Below are 14793 nucleotides of genomic sequence, written 5' to 3'. Positions count from 1 at the left end.
GACAAAGAGAATGATGATGAAGGCGATAAAAATGATGATGAAGATAACAACGATGATGACGACAAAGATAATGTTGATGAAGGCGATAACAATGATGATGAAGACAACAACGATGATGGAGGCGAGGATGGTGATATTGATGATGACAATGACGAGTATGAAGATGATAAAGTTAGTGATGATGAAGAAGATGACGAATATTATGACAATGGCAAACGAAAATGATGATGATGATGACGAAGGCGATGATGACAAAGATAATGATGAAGACGATGACGAAGACAATGGCGCAGACGATGACGAAGACGATGACAAAGAAGATGATGAAGATGATGACAAAGATGATGGCGGAGCTGATGACAAAGATGATGGCAAAGACGATGACGAAGACAATGGCGAAGACGATGACAAAGATGATGGCAAAGACAACAACAAAGACAATGGCGAAGACAATGAAGAAAACGATGACGAGGACAATGACGAAGACTATGACAAAGACGATGATGAAGACGACGACAAAGACGATGACAAAGAAGGCAACACAGACGATGACCAAGATGATGATGAAGACAACGACAAAGACAATGACAAAGAAGACAACACAGATGATGACCAAGACCATGACGATGACGATGATGATGACGAAGATAATGACAAAGATAATGACGAAGATAATGATGACGATAATGACAAAGATGATGACGAAGACAATGACAAAGACGACGAGAAGGACGATAGCGAATTTCGTCATCGTCCGCAAACACTTTATAAATAGTGTTGTTGGTAGGGACTGGGCAGATCAAAAAGGCGAAGAGTTGGGTTATTTTCGATCATTTTCGACCGGGAAGAGGATCGCGTAGCGGAGATGGGTCGATCGTTCGTGATGGAGTTCGCGGAGAACCTGATCTTGAGGCTGATGGAAGACCCGGTGGAGCGCGATCGGAAGAACAGAGAATACGTGTACAACATCAAGGCCAAGTGCGAGAAGACCAAGGAGATGTGGAGTCTCCCGCTCCGCCCCTACGGCTTCTGGACCTTCGATCGGTTCAACGCTCAGCTGCGTTCGGATTCCCAGATCAGTCAGGTGCCTGGCCGCCGCGATCCCTACGACGACATCCTCCTCGATATCGAGAAATCCGGCAGCAGGAGAAGTCAGAACTGATCTTTGCGGATGGATTTCTTGCGGTGATGCTTCTCTTTAGCCCCTCTTCTTCGTTTTATTACTACTTTTTTTTTGCATTCGGAATCATGGGTTAGTATTGACTTTGTTTTCTAATGTTGTTTGGGTGTCAATTGGGTTCTGTTTACCTACGGTGATGCTCTCTTTAGCCCCTCTTCTTCATTTTATTCCTGTTTTTTGCATTCTGAATCATGGGTTAGTTTGATTTTTTTTCTAATGTTGTTTTGGTGGCAATTGTGTTCAAATCTCCAACTGATGGGATTTGAAAGATTGGAATTTTCGTCCGCCCAACTAACGAGGTTTGCATTAAATGGAAGAGAGAAGTAGCATGAATCATGTTTGGAAGAAACATTTGGATCGAAGTTGGACTGGCATTTGCTGAAATTCCGCGCTTAATTGATTGTGGAATTTGAACTTATTAGGGGTATCTCACTCATGGTTCCCCTGAGGCGGGGATGGAGGGGGAAGCAGATGAATACCTATGTAAACGAGCCTTAGGGTTCGAGGCATGTAAATGTCAGGTGGTTGCCGATCTTTTCAGGTGACGGCCTATTTGTTATTAAAAAAAAATATATGCTTCGAAGTACTGCATTTGAATTTTTTAAGTCAATCTCAAGCCAAAACCTCAGAGTGATTCTCTAAAGTTTTCTGGTTATCATTCTCTACGTTACATTCATTATTTGATAACATATAGTTAAACTTCAAGTTTCCCAGTAAAACAAACATTAAGATGAATATTCCCAAGTACCATCGTCATCCATCAGCTTGATGAAGGGATTAAAGGATGACGATGACGAAGATGAATAATTCATTGTCCGCCAATCCTGGTTCGCATCAATTACAAAGATGGTGAGTAAACGAAAATGTTCAGCACAAGCTGGATGAAATCTGGCTAGAGGTGTGATTGTCCAGAAGGAATCCCTAATGTCAGAAAAAAACACATCGTCGTATTTACTCCTTCAGCAACTAAAGATACGTGCCATGAGTCCCTCCACCTGGTGGGTTAGCCCGTCCGTAGAGGCCGTCCCACCTCGAAACATCACTTCATTTCTGTGTCGCCAGATTTCCCAAATCACTGTCAGTGCTCTGCCCCCACTTCTCTTTGTCTGGATCTGAGTCTCTGTATGGACTCCCATGAGGCCTCCTCTGATGTCGTGTTCACCACCGCCTGAGTTCGAGTGGCCCAAATCGTTTTAGCGAAAGGGCACCCAAAAAATAGATGGTTACAGTCTTCATCGCCTCCTGTGCACAATACACGTTCCGCCGATGCGTCAGCATACATCCTCTTGTGGAAGACTCGGGTCATCAATCTTTTTCGAAGCAAAAGCCACCCAAAGACCTTCACTTTCAGAGGGATCTTTAGGCGCCATATTGCTCGGTATGCGTGGGCAGTCTCTACATTTTCTGTGTTTCCCTGGCGAATCACTACGTAGGCTTTCGGCACTGTAAAGGGGGCGTTGGTCCATCCTAGCCATCTTTCTCGTCGAGTCTAGGGGGATCTTTGATCTGACAGGATGCCCAAAAACCTCGGGTTCTATGTGCCATCCCTACACTCTCCTATTGTGTTCTTGGGGTGTTGCGCTAGCGCAAATAGCCGTGGGAATGCTACTCGCAGGGGGGCCCGTGTCGATCAGTGGTCTGTCCAGAAGCAAAATAGAGAGCCGTCTCCTATTTGGGCTGAGTAGAATTCCCGAACTTTGGGAAAGATTTGTCTAAGGCCTTGCCAGAATGGTGACACCCTCCGACTGGAGCTGTCTTCTTGTCCCGGTTTAAGCCTTCTCCGTAATTGTCCCGCAAGATTTGGATGACTTGGTCCTCACCTGATTGCGTGATCCTTGTCACCCACTTCGCTACTAGAGCAGTATTCATGCTCTGAATGTGCAGTATATGCAGACCTCCTTGTTTGAGGGGTTTGCAGATGGTATCCCATGTGACCAGTGCTTGTCCTCGGCTCTGGTTGTTTGCCGTCCTCTCCAAAAAAAACGTCTGATCAAGCCCTTGAGTCTCTGGATAACACTTTAGTTTGCCATCTTCCAACTGTTGCTCGACCTTATCTATCATCATCTGGCAGTCTGCCTTAATCATCCTCCCTCTGATCAATGGCAAGTCCAAATATCTCATAAGAAGCCTGCCCATTGGTGTACCCAAGGCCTCTGTGCATTGTGTCACCTCCTCTTGAGAAAGAATAGAACTCACAAATGCTGATTTGGCCCGATTTATGCGTAGGCCCAAGAAGTCTGCAAACAAATCAAGTAGCATTTTGAGTTGAGTTGACTTTTCCCAAAAAATTTAACATGGTCTATCTTTTGGGTATCTACAGTTTTCCAGTTTTCCAGTTTTTAGTCTATGTAAAACACTACGTAATAAATACTTGGTCTTTTTCACCTATTTTGGTCTTACTTTAAGTGAAATTATGGATGATACCTGATACGTGGAAAGATGTCTTTAATTCATTCTATTTTGGAAGTTAGGAGAGTGTTGTTTAGTTATATGGAGGGGATGATACTTTAGATAAAATTGAAAATGACTTGGTACAGGGTTGATCAGCACAAGATTGACAGTGAAGAAAATGATTTCTATATAAATATAGGTCTGCAAAAAAATTTTGAGGCAGATGTGATCAATAAAGTCATGTTGGTTACCAGAGTCATGAGAAGATGACCTTTGTCTTGGCTCAATGATAGAAAAGTCGGAAAAGTGTTGGTTTGCTAATGGATGGGAATGGATGTTCAGATCAATTTGCAAATGATACTGGTACGTTTATGATTGAGATGAAATAGATAGTGGAGAAGAAAATCAGAAGCGTGTTCCTGTTTCCCTGCTAATAAGTAGGATATGCTTAGCCCAGCTTGAGGACATGCTGGTCATTGAAGGGAGAGAATTGATGCGATCTCTATCTCCTCTTAAGGGCAGTCGCGTCTTTTTCTTTCTGCAAGCTCACTCAAAATAGGGCGCCCTCCTTTTAGAAGCCAGCCATAAAGTATTTTGTTATTGGAAGCGTTAGTCCCATCTCCCCTCTATGTCCATGCCCCTCTTTACCTCTGTGATCCCCATCTCTATGGTTGTCACTTCTTCACCGCGTCTTTAGGCTGCTCGCCCTTGGCTGATCCCTATTTCCTCCATTCGGCCTCTCCCTTGACCATTCCTGTTCTCCTCTTCATCCCGGGAACTCTCTCTTGCATGTTTCACCGTTGGCTCCATTTTGTCTGTACAAAAGTGGTGCATTTCATCATCAAAGTTACATTGAAGGCGATACGTCCAGTGTGGAGCGTATCAGAAAAATGTTCAGATGAATTTGCAAATGATACTGGTACATTTCTGCTCAAGATGAAATAGATAGTGGAGAAGAAAATGAGAGGCTCATACCAGTTGCCATGTTAATAAGAATGATATGGACAAGGATGTAATCTAACACGAGATAATCATCTAGAGGCATGCTTTTTTTTCATGGTCGAAAACAGATGTTTTTCCAGGCGCCAAAGTGAGAACTTGTCCTACAAGCTTTAGTTTTCTTCTCACACAAGGGTAGGTAGCCTTGTAGTTTAATTCAACAGAACGTTGTCATTTTCTGATAAATGATTATTCATGACATTAAACGAGAAACAGTTTTACGGCAATGGTGGGAACAGAGCCGTCCCATTCGAGGAAGTCATAAAGATGGTGAAATTAGCACAAGCATGTATTTTATCTTGATGAAGATCCAAGATTGATATGTAAAAGACCAATTCAAAATCCAAGAAAACTTCCAAATGAAGTAATATCTTCCATGAAGAGGAATGAGTTAACAGATATACACAAAATAACTCTATAAGGGAAGAAACGAGGTAAGAAAGTAGTCACTCTTGGAGAGAGTTCGGATTGAGACTCTTCTGGTACACAAGGGCGGGAGGATCTTCCTGCTCTCTCCCATTGCAGATGAGATTTCGTGCTCCAGAAGATAACCGTCCGCATCCGCGCTTCCTGCTCTCTCTAATTTATATCGTGAGATTCCCACCTTGAATCTATTTCAACTTGTCACGTGCCAGGGTGTCTGCACATGTCAGTGGTCTTGTTCCTCTTCTTATGATGCTTTCAAGGCAGAACCATATCAAAGCGCGTAGGGTTGGATTGAATTTGCCCATCCCTAGGCATTACAGAGACTAACTCCTTTAATAATGTGAAACCATTCTCGGGTCAGTGATTATTAACTTGTAATATAATGATCTTAATGGTCTATTAACCACTTTTTATTCTCGATTTTTGTGTTTATAATTTATTTTCCTACTTTTGGCAGGTTCCTATTGTCTTGCTACCCCTGGAGCTTTTTCATTACTTGCTTAATCACTCTGTTGTTCTTGTGTGTTTTGTCTGTTGGAGGTGACCAAAGACACCGTGCAGTTCAAAAGATTTACAGCAAGTGTCAAGGGTGTGTGCTGTCACTTTATATGGTAGGTGTTATTTTAATGCCCTTCAATAATGTTTTCCACAGTCCAGGTATCACTTTGGCAACTGATACAAACAAAACATATGCTGGCGAGATGAATTAAAATTCCTTCAATCTCGCAAATCATGGGCCAACCTGTTCATGTAGACATACTGGCTATTGTTCGTTCCATGCACTTGTTGGGTTTATTTCAATTTAGTGCATTTTAAGCTTCTCAAGTTGGAAATTTTCTTCTCTCATTGTCGTGAATACCCTCTTCACAGAACGTGTTTCGAACTCTATGTTCTTAATTTCGTGCCAAGTTACTTCAAATTTTCATAGTAGAAAATTTCATTACACCGTAATTTAAACCGCAGATGGGTAGTATTGAGTTTTTAAGACCCTCAATTCATTAAGAGAAGTATGAGATCTTTTATGTGAAGACTTGGAAATCCGCAATGTCTCAATTTCTGTTGCCTGTAGAAATCTAGTATTAGCATGCCCAGTAGAATTCGGGATCATACTTGTAAAAATTATGAGGACGACAAAGTCTCTCTGAGCCATCTTGCCCACTTGATGATATAAGAGATTTCATTCCCATATCTCTATACTGTAACCTCCACTAGGATTATTCATAAAATTTTCTTATCCATGAGCTTATTTTCCCATTTTATGTGGTCATTTCATGTTATTACATTTATATAAATGCCTATGGTACCTTTGGAAGATGTTATTGCATAAATATAAATGTCTATGTCTATTTGATAGCTGTTATTATATTTATGTAAACGCCTATGCTTAGTTTCTCATTTATGTATTCCTATCATGTTATTACATTAATGTAAACTTGCATGGCTCATCCTCTCTGTGAACATCCCTAATTAAATATCCAATCAACTAATTGTATTCCTCTGTTCTATCATTTACATTATGGCAAATCATGCCTCTACTTCAATTCATGTTTGAGGATGTTTTTTTCTGGTGTGACCTTAGGTCAAGGTTCACATGTTTCAAGAAGTACAGATTTTTCTAACTCTTAACCCTTTCTGTCTTATTCTATATCCTCTGCCTCATTTTTTACAAAAGAAATCTCATCTGCCTCATGGGTGATTAGTCCTAAGAATGATCAGAGATAATTTCTCCACAACTCAAGATAATTTCTTTGCTAATATGGTCTCCAGTTACATTTTGTAGGAGTCCTATAATGGATAGAAGCCCCTTCATGGGTATAAGAAGCTTGAGTCCCAGGGTTATTCATAGGTTGTCTAGGACTCTGTCCTCTCTCTCTCTAAATAGTTGTGATAGGTGTTGAGAATGCCTTTTAATATATATTTTTAATTTTTATTTGCATTGGATTTTAATTTATACTTTGTTATGATGCTGATGAATCTTTGGACTCATCATTTGTATAATCATGTGGCATAAAATCATTTTTCCTGGGGAAGGTAAGGCATAAAATCATGTTTATTTTTAGCAAAACGAGGTTTACTGAGATCAAAGCAAATAAATTATAAAGATGATGATCTTGATTGGGAGAATACTTTGAATTTTACACAAACATTAGGATCAATGGAATAATAATAAATGCTAAAATTGATGTAGTTATCAAAAGCATATCTTTATTTTTTTACAATTAGTAGTGTGATCATTATATGGACAAGTAGTGTGATTCATTGTTTCCAAGAGTTTCCATGCCAGTCATGCATTATAGACCAATTGTTTAATTAAATGGTGCAAATCATCTTTAAGGATTAACTACTTTCCTCTGAAAATACATGCGGGAAGTTTCTAAATCAAACGTTATGTAAATCCCATAGGATAGTAGTTTATTCAACAAGGGAACAATTATTTGAATTAGAAGTTAACGAGGGGATTTTTTAAATCCTAAACGTTCAATCAATATTTGAAATTTTCTGAATCAGTCACTAGTTCAATCTATTACACAATAATGCAACAATTGATCTCAAATAATCATTCAGTCAATAGGTTAACCATACCTTTGTAAAAAAGCATTGATACATTCCCTATTGATATTAGCCTTGAATCCAGGATCAATATTTAGCAAACATTAGATTTGTCAGGATTATTATCTTGGATACTCACCTGTGTAAAACCAGTTATACGATGTTTTAGAGAAAAATAATTATTGACTTCAGCCCATAGAATCATCCATTTTGCACATATTTTTCTTAAATTACTTAGGATAAAAGTAGAGATATTCATGTTGATTATCATTGTTGAATGTGCTCTGATCCCCCTTCTCCTGTTGATGCTCCTCTCTCTGTTGCGAGCAGAGAATACCTGGCGGCTAGGATTTGAATAAACAAAACATGATGCAGATACCTTTCTTCCACTCTGGATTTATTACCAGCCAGTTACAGAGTCCGTGGGGCCCACATACTTAAGTCATGTGGGCCACTAAACACAGGTATGGGCCACTTATAAGATGTGGCTCATTTACATCACTTATAAAGGGAAAAATAAAGGAAAGAAATAAGAAATGAAACTACAATAGATAACTAAGATACACAACACGCTGCTTGCATATGAATTTCGCAAGGGTCATTCATGAACTGACTCAGCTGGTTCACTGCATATGCAATGTTTGGATGGGTATGGTTCAAATACATCAATTTGCCACCATATTGACTGGTGCACTGTTTTCTCCAAGATCCAGCTTTACATTGATGTCAACATATGTCCCCGCTGGTTTTGAGGAAATCATCTTTGTTTCCTCCAATAAGTCCAATATATATTTGTGTTGTGACAAGAATATCCCCTCACATGAATATGCCACTTCAATTCCCAGAAAGTATCTTAACTTTCCCAAGTTCTTGATGTCAAATTGTTTGGCCAAATTCTGACTCAAGGTATGAATTCCATCTTCATCATCTCCTGTAATAATAATGTCGTCCACATAGACAATCAAGATTGTCCGTTGACCATCAAAACTGAATTGAAAAAACATAGTATGATCTCCATTTCTCTTTCTGTAACCAAGTGTCTTCATTGCTCGAGCAAGTTTGCCAAACCAGGTTCTAGGAGACTGCTTGAGAACATACAATGCCTTCCTTAGCTTGCATACAACGTTCACTTGGTTAGTTAACTTATAGCCAGGTGGAAAGGACATATATACATCCTCTTCTTATTCTCCATGCAGGAAGGCATTTCTGACATCATATTCATATAGACTCCAACGAAGCTTTTATATGCCAAAGCAATTAATATTCACACAGTATTAAACTTTGTGACCAGAGCAAATGTCTCGAAATAGTCAATTCCTTGGGACTGAGTGTAACCTTTGGCCACCAATCTAGCCTTATATCTGTCAAGTGTTCCATTTGCCTTGTACTTTGTAGTGTACACCCATCGACAGTCCACTGGTCTCTTACCTGGTGGTAGCTCCACTAATTCTCAAGTTTGATTGCGTCTAAGAGCTACCATTTCTTCATCCATCGCCATTTTCCACTCAACACTTTGTACGGCTTTTTCCACAGTCTTTGGTACCTGTGTACCCACTAACGAATTCACAAAAACTTTGTATCCTAGGTTCAATTTTTCATAAGAAATGTAATTTGCTCGTGGGTACCTGCTGTAGGTTCGGCAACTTCTTATTCCCCTACATAAAGCTATTGGCCATCCCAGATCATCTTCACCTCTCTCTACTGTCTGCTCCCTTTCCACAGTTATCAATTCATCCTCCACTGTCGACGGCATCTCTTCTTGATGTGTAGAGACACTTTGTTCTCTTGGATTTTCCCGTGAAGTCTCCTCCTCACCAGACGGTTCCTCTTCACTTAATGGTTGACCTTGAAGATCTCCTTGTAATGGTTCTATGTCTAGATGTTTGTCTCTAGGTATCACAAAAAATTGAAGACTGGATTCTAACCTTCTGGAATGTTCAAACTCCATTTTATTTTTTTCTGAATAGAACATAGCTCCTTCACTGAATGTGACATCAGCAGAAATATAAAACCTCCGAGTTACTGGACGATAGCAGATATACCCCTTCTGAGTACTGGAATGCCCCACAAACACACACTTCCACGCTCTAGGGTCAAGCTTGCCTGTTGACATACCATGGACATGTACGTAGGCTGTACACCCAAAGAGCTTCAATGGAAGACCTGTGTCTAGTCTTGCACTTGGGAAGAAATGCGTCAACAACGCTCTCTAACTACGAAGACCAGTAGTATTGGCTTGAATTCGATTTATTAGATAGACTGCAGTCTGAACTGCTTCTCCCCAATAATATTTTGACATATATTCCTGAAACAGAAGTGACCTAGCGGAGGAGAGAATGTGCCCAATTTTCCTCTCTGCCAGTCCATTCTGTTGCAGTGTATAAACACAAGACGACTCATGGACAATTTTGTGGCTTGAAAGATAGGAACTTACAATTGAATTAAAGAACTCCTTACCATTGTCTGTCCTGATTCGTTTGACACTAACTTTGAACTGAGTCTTAATCATTTCACAGAAGTTCAGGATAATCTGGGGAATATCTGCGTTTGACTTGAGCATATAAACCCATGTAAATATACTACAACCATCAACAAATAGTATAAACCACCCCGATAAGCTAAATATCAGGCATGGCCCCCACACATCACTATGAATAATTTCAAAAGGTTTGAAACATCTTACATTCAACAATTTGAAAGAAGACATTCTATGCTTAGCCAACTGGCAGGCTTCGCATGAAAGAGTACTATGATTAATTCCAATAAACATAGTAGGAAAGCAATCTTTGAGGAGATCAAAAGATGGGTGTCCCATCCTCTTGTGGAGCATATAGATCTTCTCCCGCAAGCCGATCAAACTCTCCACTGAGGAGAAACACTTTGAAGTGCAATCTTCCAACACCAGCAGTCCCCTCTCCCGTCTAATGGATCCAATCCTCCTCCTCGATACCTTGTCATTCAGAAAACATGAATCATGATCAAGGACAAATCTCCATCCCCTATCAGTAGCAAGTTTCTGAATTGAAAGTAAATGAGCTTTAAGTTCTGGCACATGCAAAACTTCCTTTAAAATCCAATCTTGCTAAATGCAACATCACCAATTCCACCAACCAGGAGATACCGTCCACCAGCTGTAAGAACTCTTTTAGAAATTCCAACACTTCTATAGTGTACAAGATCAGCACGATCAGGTGTCATATGGTCTGTTGCTCCAATATCTAAGATCCACCGAGTGTCGTCTATAACAGATAAGGATGTAGTACCACAAAAAATATAAGAATCGCCTGAGCAGGTCAATGAGGTTGACGGCTGATCCTTGGACTGCACTTGTTCTCTACCTTCTAACGAAGTAGCAACATATACATTCTTCGATGACTGCAGGTTCTTGTAAGCAAGCTTCTAGCATGTCTCTTTGGTATGTCGTTTCCTTTTGCAATAGCTGCAGAACAGCTCGTCCCTTGGATCAGCTCCTTGCACATGACTTGGTGCCGTCTTCAGGTTGGCATTCGGCTGTATAGATTGACTTGGGGTGTTACTCTTCATTGCTGGCCAAATATCCATCCTCTTAACAGCAAATAAAGTCTAGGTTGATTTCTGAGTATCAGAACCAACTCGTAGGTGAGTTTCTCCCTCAGTTACCATGCCAATGGCATGTTCTAAGTCAAGTATCCTCTCCCGATTGAGTATCTGGCTCCTCATGTTCTCTTACTCTGAATTGAGACCCATGAGAAAAGAGAATAGCCTTTGCTTCAAGGGATACCCTCTCTCTGCTGAGTGAGATTCTCAACTGGTCAGAAATGATCTATCTCCCTCCAAATTGCCTTTAGTCGACAAGCATACACCATGACTGAATCTTCACCCTGCTTCGCATGTGCTGCCCTTGCATTTAAGTCACCAATCATTGTTTTTCTTGGCACTATTCTTCTGGATTTTCTCCCATAATTTTTTTTACTGTATTGACATATAAAAAATTCTTCCTCATCTCTGGAACCATAGTGCCAAGGATCCATTGTCCAATAAGTGCTTCCTCTGCTCGCCATATTTTGTACCTTGGCTTCCCTTTCATGACTGGTTCTTCACTGAGATGATCCCCTAAAAATATTCCCTCGATAGCCAGTTCTATGAGCTTACTCCATTCATAAATATTAGTTTCATTTCTTATTTATGAAATAAGAAATGAAACTAAGATAGATTACTAAGATAGATAGCTCTAATCAACAATCATCAATAATGGGAATATTTTAGAAAATACTCTATTTTATTTCCTTCTAAATAGTAGGGCTTTCTAAATTTGACGACTCAGGAAGGGTATAAATTATTTATTCAAGTCCTGATTTGACTATTCCAATTTTTTTATGCCCACTTTTAGCTTTAAAATATGTATGACTTGGTTTTTAAAAGTTGTAAGCATTCCCTTAATAATTGATGAAGAAGTGAATAAATCCAAAAAATTAGTTAAAATATGCAATAATAATGTAAAGAGAGCTTACTTAAATTTCAAGTAAAATTGGTGTCAAAATAAAGAAACATATAGCATTGATATAATGGTTAAAGTGTAATTATTGTGAAGTACATTAATTGATTAAAAAATATAATAACCTAAATCACCTAGAAATATTTCCATTTAATAATTAGATAGAGGTTAATAATGTTGCCATGATCAACATGATTCCTTTATAATTCACGCATCATAAGGCAAAACAGAATTGTGATCGAGATTGAAACAACCAGAAACTTGATTATTGAATTAGCGCTGTACACATCGGATTCACTATCTTCATTTCCTCAAGCATCCAACCATCGGCATTTTACTGTTTCAATCACATTGGGAGGAGAGGGATCCAAGGAAAATAATCCTGAAGAAGAAGATGCACCTGAGGAGCTTGTCATGAGTGAGTTTCATTCAGGCTTTCTCCTATTTATATGTAACTAGAATTTTTCATGACCTCCTCTATTTAAATATATACACTCATTTATCATTCTATTTAATAATTCTAATGACCCCAAAACTTTATTGGCCTTCCTTATGAATTAACTATACCACATATATATTAATTAATCTATGATTGATTAGATCCAATTGATTGGTTGAGTTGTAAGCCATTGGTATCTTAAGCTACGAATAAGTATAATTACTTTCTCACGTAACCTTACTATCATCAGCTATTGTGTTCATAAAACTATTCATATGCTTAACACTCTTCAGACGACTTAATGTTTAGATGACTATCAACCCCTAATCAGTCATCCTAGTTAATATTGATCCACTGTAAAATCAACAAATAACTCTTATCTAATGTTCCACTACTTTGGACAAAGACTTCATTGCATCGTCCTCCTTGAGTTGTCTCCTCTAAAGGTGGACAATCCCATTGTGACCACTCAATTATGATCACTGTATTATGATTTTATCATGATTCAGTTTGTCAAAGCACGAATTCAGGTATCATTGTTTGGACTTAGTTATAAGTATATATTTGATCCATACTTATAGGCATATCGATGTTCACCAAATACAAGGGATCCAAAAAAACTTGTGGAATGGGCTACGAGGGTCTTTTACTTCTTTATATGGAGAAAGGTCAAATAATTTCAAAAATAAGAAACTCATGATTTTTTTATTATCTAGTTTAATAATTTATTATCTACTAATGCACACTAATTGTCAGAGTGAGAAGACATTTAAACATTATGTTTTAAGATAGAAAAAAATCTAATGTGCTCCATGATAAAACTTTACGATGATTCTTCAAATACGAAGATGTGGTTCTTCCTTAATTAAGTCAAACAATGTGCGTGATTTTGTATCCCTTTTAATTATATGTGTTTCATATATCTCATACACCAAAAGTTAGTGCTAGAACTACTGTTTAAGGCTTCTGGGTTATGCAAAAATATCTACAATTTTCCTTACAAGCTCAGGGAAGAAAGGGTTTACAAGCAAGTATTTAATAAGTGAATTATATATTTAATTTCCATTTTTGGATTTTTATATTTATTTGGAAATTAAATCTAATTTTCTCAAAAGGAAACTAGTGAATAGTGACTACAAATGATTAGGAAGGTCAAATTAAATTAATTTTTGTTAACCTAATTTACTCAAATTCTACATAATAATTTTGAGAAATTTAATATAATTTATTGTAAAAATTCTAATTAATTATAATTTAAATACCTATGTTGGTGCTTAAGCAGCAGTGGGTGATAAGTGATGGCAGCGTGCGTGGCTGGAGTTGAGTGGATGAAAGAGATACCGCCGTTGATTGGGATGGAGATGATAGAGGATGCACATAGATTAGCAGGGAATGGGGGATGAATGATGAAGATTTTATTGTTGCTGATGCAATGGGTATTTAGGCGGATATGAATTGACAAGCAGCGCAGTTAGAGGTGCCATCTACGACATCAGAAACCTAGCCTATCGGTGATGATAACCTAGGAAAACAGACAAAGATGTGAGTCATTAAAAGACAAAGATTAGATTAACCTCATCATCATGTGCCCAGAGCCCTGAATGGTACTTTTTTCTTCATGTGTCATGATTTGAACATTACTCCCTCAATCCTTTGCCCTTGGAGATTAATAACATGCCGAGATGAGATTTCGAATGAACAAATCGGTCTGGTAATCCTAATCAGGAACAAAATCTAAAGGTGCATTTTTACAAGGCACCCTTGGATTTTTAGATCCAAGATGGTGGATGGATAGAGGAGGTAAATATGGAACTACCCTAAAACTTTCACCACGAAAATCCATCAAGATAGTAAGGTATCATCGCTTGAATTTGGAACAATCTCAGTCATTTGATTGTATCTCCTCAGATTTGTTTGCCCGATTGATAGCATGGCACATTTTTTTTGGAGTGGAAAAGGTCAAAAAGTTCATTTAAAATATTTCAATAAATTTAATTTTTTTATGACTTATAAATTATTTTCTTTATGATTGTAATGAAATAAAATTTCACAAAACACCAAAAAAAAAGAATCATAAAGCCCTTAAATTTTTTTTATAAAACCCTTAAAATTTTTTAAATAAATAATAAATATTTTATGAATTTTAAATTTATTTTATTCATGAAATTTTTGACAGAAAGCTAAGTTCAAATACCATAGAATCAATAAAGTTGGCTTCATTCTAAAATTTAAATAAATTGTTTTAAGCATTAATAAGATGCATTTATGATTATTTTAATGAAAATACGAACATAAAATGCATGTAATTATTATTGAAAGAGCATGATATTTATG

At 38.2% G+C, this 14793-nt stretch overlaps 1 protein-coding gene across 1 annotated transcript; it reads left to right on the top strand.

Moving 5' to 3' along the window:
• Nucleotides 1-802: 802 nt before the first annotated feature.
• On the top strand, nt 803-5821 carry LOC144700725 (NADH-ubiquinone oxidoreductase). The gene is made up of 2 exons (XM_078572204.1): nt 803-1185; nt 5454-5821. The coding sequence occupies exon 1, from the start codon at nt 866-868 to the stop codon at nt 1160-1162; it is 297 nt and encodes a 98-aa protein (XP_078428330.1). The 5' UTR covers nt 803-865; the 3' UTR covers nt 1163-1185; nt 5454-5821.
• Nucleotides 5822-14793: the final 8972 nt, after the last annotated feature.

Source organism: Wolffia australiana, chromosome 3 (genome assembly GCF_029677425.1).
Source record: "Wolffia australiana isolate 7733 chromosome 3, ASM2967742v1".
NCBI classification, from domain to species: Eukaryota; Viridiplantae; Streptophyta; class Magnoliopsida; order Alismatales; family Araceae; genus Wolffia; species Wolffia australiana.
The sequence above is the reverse complement of the archived record's forward strand: the minus strand, read 5'-3'. Positions and strand labels throughout refer to the sequence as shown.